Here is a 5,471-nt window from a genome sequence, read left to right as displayed (position 1 = left end):
TATCAATTGTATTCGAAATGCTATGAATACAAATGTATTCATCATTTCTTTGATTAGATACAATTGATACATAATACATTTGACAGAGAAGATGAATGCATATTGTATTCATATGAATACAGATATAGTAGATACAAAAATACAAACATAGTTTTACGAATACAATTGATATAAATCTCTCACCTATATATAATTGAATACAATTGATACATAATACATTCGAATAAATTTCTTCTTATTGGCAGGAGAGAGAGAGAGTTTGCTATAAAAACAATCTATAGGGATTCTTTTAAACTATAGTTCGTTTTCCATAAATATGTTGACATTTTTGTCTTGTTCCATAATTTTCTCTTTTCTGATTTACTCTTTATAACACAAACTAATAACATGACTCATTTGATCAAATTAATGATCTCGATAGAAAAATAAACTAAACAAACTTATTAAAATTTAAAATGTGTGTCTATATATACAAATAAGCAAAAAAGTGTTACCCATTGTACTGTATTGTATTGTATGGACAAGGAACATACAACAGGTGTTACAGAACTGCCCTAACATCACCTTCATAATCTTCAGGAATGAATACATCGAAATCACTGACAGTCCATTCAGCAGTGGCCCCTTGGCTGCTAACATATATTTCCGTACCAACATTAAGTGAAGACCACACACGCTTTGCTGGTTTGGTTCCTGGATCCTGTATAAGTAAGGTCACTACGAATTAGTCGTTTAGGTATATCCAGAATAGACCATCTACCTGAGTACTGCAGCAGTCTATACCTGCTTAATCTATAGAGGTAGATGCAATATAATTTAAAAGGGCTCAACTGAACCCAATATACTTTCCACATAGTGTGTGTATTAATTTATATAAGTATATATATTAAGTGTATGTGTGAAACAAAGCACTGACACTTCAACAAATATTTAGTTCCAAACCCGTGATTGCAAATGTGCAATGGGTTCAGTGGTGAAAATATAAAAGTTGAACCCAACAAGTTCAAATCTTGTTTCCGCCTTTGTATGCATCTATTGAATGGGGTCATTTTAAGCAAAGTTGACCTCCCCATAAAGAGAAGCAAGCTCAAAACTAAAGGCAGGATTGACGTATTAGCTCACAAGTACAAAATGAAATGCATTCTAAAGCTCAAAGGAAATGGAAATCTGAATACATGCTTTCTTGTTATCAAGCATTAAGCTGTCTCACATCCTTGTAGCTTAATAACTTTCTGAAAAATTAAGTACAGTAGAACCATTTTGATCATGAAAAACCTTTTATGCTTGAATCTTACGTTCCTAGTTTTACAGAGTCAAAATCAAAGTAGAAAACTGTTAAAGCTCCAAAAACATTGGATATAAGCAACACAAGTAACCAAATATATCATCCATGTTAGATCCACGGCACCTACTAAGTGAAAGCACTGGACAAAATCAGAAGCAACACGAAGAAAACGACACTCCCTTCTGCAGAATTTACAAGCTAGATTATGCAAGAATTAAGGTTACCTGGTAAAAGTATAACCGATTAGATAATGTTCCTACATCAAGCTCCCAACTCCTAGCATCACCAATCCACCCCTCTCCATGTTTTGAAGGATAACCATGCACAGCCCACTCAGGATGTGGCAGGATTTGTATCAGTTCTTGAGCTTGTGGATTGCTGTATGGATCACAGATATCATATGGTTTCTCTAAATAGTTTGCATTTCCAGGAGCACAATATAGATGATAAGCAGAGTATGGGAACCGAGAAGTATCATTTCTGTATATTATCTCCCCATTAGGGCTAATGTGGTAGGGTGGACAGGACACAAGGTTATCAGGACGACACCAACTTGTCGTTGCTGGATTGATGATCATCTCACTGTATCTGGTCACATCTGTTAAAACATCTCCATCACATGGCTCTCCACTATTTTTCCAGCAGCTTCCTATGTCGAGAAGATAAAACTGGCTATTCGAGCCTCCTCCTTGTATAACTTCAAGTGTCAACTTCACCTTGAAATTTGGTGACTCCGGAAGCTGCAAGGGAAAAGAAAGCAGAAATTGCTTAAATATTAACTCACAGCTCTTATTCTATCTGAAAGTGATAAAACATCACAGCATGAGACTCTGGTACCCTGTCTACAAGAATCATTCATGATGATGAAACAAAATCACTATATACATAATACACTTGGTTCACAATCTTTTTTAATTTTTTTTTTTGAAAACCAAGAAATCCCCATTTACTAGTGGCGCATGGTTCAAATTTCATTGGATAATGGACTCCCCCCCCCCCATCACCACCACACACACACACACACACACAAACACACTTCTCTATTTAGATACCAGGTTTTTTGTTAGTGGAGGAAAGATTCAAACCCATGATGTGCACCTAACCGCACACCAAAGCCCTAGTGGCCTTAGTTCCAACTTTTTATACCAGTAAAATCCTACATTTATTCATCAAAAAAATGAAATGATGTCACTATTTTCATATCCAAGAGGTAAATAGGACCAACCAAGAAAAATAGGGAAGAAAAGATGTAATTCTTTATCTCGAGGGTGAACAACAGGAATATTCAGTTCCTTTATTTAGTAAATTTAGCACGTTATATTTTTTATATGAATAAATTTGCACATTTATTGAGTAAGAGCTTTCATAGGGAACAAAGTTGTTGTCACAAACCTTTTTCATAATTCCACGGCCACTGTAGTGATATCCTCCATTAAACCCTTTTGCTGCATCTGATCTTAGATACAACATAAGCCATGGATACTTGGATGATGTCGTCAATTTATTTGAGATAATCCAACTACCTGTGCTTAAATTCTTCCGCCATGAAACTGAGAAAAAAGATTTTCCATCTACACCGGCAGTTAAATTGGCATCAAGGTCATATGTTCCATAGAAGCCTCCGATCAAGGATGAATGCTCCCTATCGACTATCCTTGAGTAGTTATGGTAGACAAGTGGCTGATTCATGCAGCCCTCACCAAAACATGGAAAAGTTCTACCAGTCACTATCTTAGAAACTTTCCTACCATTTTCAGGACAAAGAGTCGTCGTCTTGTCAAAATTTCCATTTTTAAGCATTATCATCCAATAATACCATGGGTCACCAGAATCATGCACTTCACAAAGTGAACCAAGGTAACACTCCTTTTCCACAGCATAAAGATCAGGATTCATGTCAGCTTTATGGCTCCCATCTGGAATTTTATCTCCAACTCCTAATCTATTGTCTACTTCCGTCACTTTGTGGTGTACTTTACAAGTGCTCCGTTTTCGAGGAAGCGGACCGCCCGGAATATCTTGGTGACCTCACCATAAAAGTAAACCGATAAGAGGTGGGCAGATCATAAAGTTGTTCAATGCTAGCATTTACTCAAGGCATTATGTCTATGATTCATGTAATTGAGTTCATCAAAATTCAAACAATATCCTATCAAATCTTTCTGCTTTTTCATCACCTTGGGAATCAAATTGTATAACCAAACAACTACATTTAGAAAAGGGAAAATAAAAGGAATCAGAGAAGGATAGAGCTTCAAAGGAAAATTCGACAGTTAACGTTGAACATAGTCATAATGATGGTTAGTGGATAAGGGAAACAAAATCAGGTTCAGGTTCCTTTCAACCACAATGGCAGTCAACTGACAGCAACGATGGAGTTATGACTTATGCCAATTAGTAACAGCTTAGAGAAGTATGAAAGCTTCTTGAACTCTGATGAGTCACAACTTCTTTTTTGATCAGTCTGAAGTATGACAATTGAAATTGCAGCAAAATGCTCATCCCAATTTGGTTAAATAGTATCAAAATCTGTTTTACTACAAAATGCCACCACAACAGAGAAATTCAATTATTGAATTGTATTTCCTCCATAATTTGTGGCACTGGATCACTCCTCATGGCTCCTGCAGTCTTTTAGTCAGATATGCGCAGGAATAAATTTTCCATCTTCCTATAAATTACAGATCCAATGGTTAAAATTTTATTTCCTCCTTCTCCATCTAGCTCTAGACACATCAAGCTAGAATAACCCATAAATTCACCAATCTTTCAGCCAACTCAGTAGTAGCCTTGACAAGTTTTGGAAATTCCCACAGTAACTCGAAACACAATGATGAAGAAACTCACAGTTGTAGCTCTCAGGGTGCAACAAACAAACTGTTAAAGATCAGGATTCAGTTATGTCAATTGTTGTAGTCTTGATATTAAAGAAATACCATGTGTTCAGTGTCAACTCCAAAAGCCCCTCAACTCTATCTATTATGTATAAACTACTAAATCAGAAAATATAATTAAACCAACTTTCGTATCAACTTATGTATCATTCATGCTATCAAACTAGTAAACCAAGAACCAACTTCATAACATAACACAACATCAACCTCATACAAGTTCATGGTGTTGTGCTGAATAAATCTTTCCAGAGTAGACTACAAATTCAAGATTTTTCCTTTCAACATCTTTTTTAATGGGTATTTTGTCTTTCCAATATCTTTTTCAATCAATTGCAGACTCGTATGATATTTATACATGTTAATATTACCATTCTCCACCACGACAACATCATGATTAGGAGTTCTTTAATACCATATGAATCGACATCAACATGCTTGAATCAACTCGCTTAGGCACTAAATGAAAAATAATATCAAGATTAATAATTCTACAATTTCCCAAATGCAAGTTTATTCCAATTAATTTATGCTTCACTTTTTTGTTTCAAAGTTATTGATTTTAGGATCTCAGTAAATTATTAAATTTTGCAAACTACCTTATTTCAAAATTGAATTGAATTATAACTTTTTTATGTTTCTGTTATCAGTTGTGCAATATAACTAACAATAAAATAACTAGTGTAAAACCTGTGAGAGAAGTAGAACAGTGAAGATCAGCACAGTCAGCAAGCCTGGGGCTGCCCATACGGGGAGCCTCACTTCCAACTTCATTGCAGAAATTCCAAGCTTCAAATGCAAATCTTGAATTTGGGTTTTTCATTCCAGGGTCGCCAATTGCAGAAACATATGAATCTGCATAACCCAAATCACAAATATGAACTACAACAACAACAAGACTTAAAAGTAAAGATGACCAACAGAAACCCATCGCTATTTCACTCATCAAAACAGCAACAACCATGAATTTATGCCATGTGTTGTTTCATTTTCAGAGTGCTTTCGATTGATGATTAAGGAATAAAATAAGACTTCCCTTTCGAGTCACCCCATTTTGCCGTACAAGCTAAGTGTCCAATTTAGAACAAAACAACATTATTTAGGCTATGTTTGGAAAGCCGGAGAATTGGAATTGGTGTAATTACTAGGGTACTAATTATCAGTCTAGTAATTATACAATCTAGTAATTATATTGACCCGTTTGTTTGTTTGTCATAATGTAATTACAAGTATACTGTTTGGTTGCACAAGTGTAATCATAAGGTTATATTGAATTTTAAAAATAAAATTTAATT

At 35.1% G+C, this 5,471-nt stretch overlaps 1 protein-coding gene across 2 annotated transcripts; it reads right to left on the bottom strand.

The window, feature by feature from the left end:
- Positions 1-369: 369 nt before the first annotated feature.
- LOC125843579 (uncharacterized) lies at positions 370-5,270 on the bottom strand. Of its 2 annotated transcripts, none has more exons than XM_049522716.1 (4): positions 4,867-5,270; positions 2,678-3,303; positions 1,510-2,025; positions 370-700 (listed from the first exon to the last, which is right to left on the bottom strand). In XM_049522716.1, exons 1-4 carry the CDS (start codon positions 5,138-5,140, stop codon positions 542-544), a joined length of 1,575 nt encoding a protein of 524 aa, XP_049378673.1. In that variant the 5' UTR covers positions 5,141-5,270; the 3' UTR covers positions 370-541. The 2 variants fall into 2 exon arrangements, with proteins under 2 accessions (XP_049378673.1, XP_049378672.1); XM_049522715.1 differs by having other exon boundaries at positions 2,678-3,312; positions 4,867-5,232.
- Between the last annotated feature and the right edge of the window lie 201 nt (positions 5,271-5,471).

This window comes from Solanum stenotomum, chromosome 11, assembly GCF_019186545.1.
Source record: "Solanum stenotomum isolate F172 chromosome 11, ASM1918654v1, whole genome shotgun sequence".
NCBI lineage: Eukaryota > Viridiplantae > Streptophyta > Magnoliopsida > Solanales > Solanaceae > Solanum > Solanum stenotomum.
The sequence above is the reverse complement of the archived record's forward strand: the minus strand, read 5'-3'. Positions and strand labels throughout refer to the sequence as shown.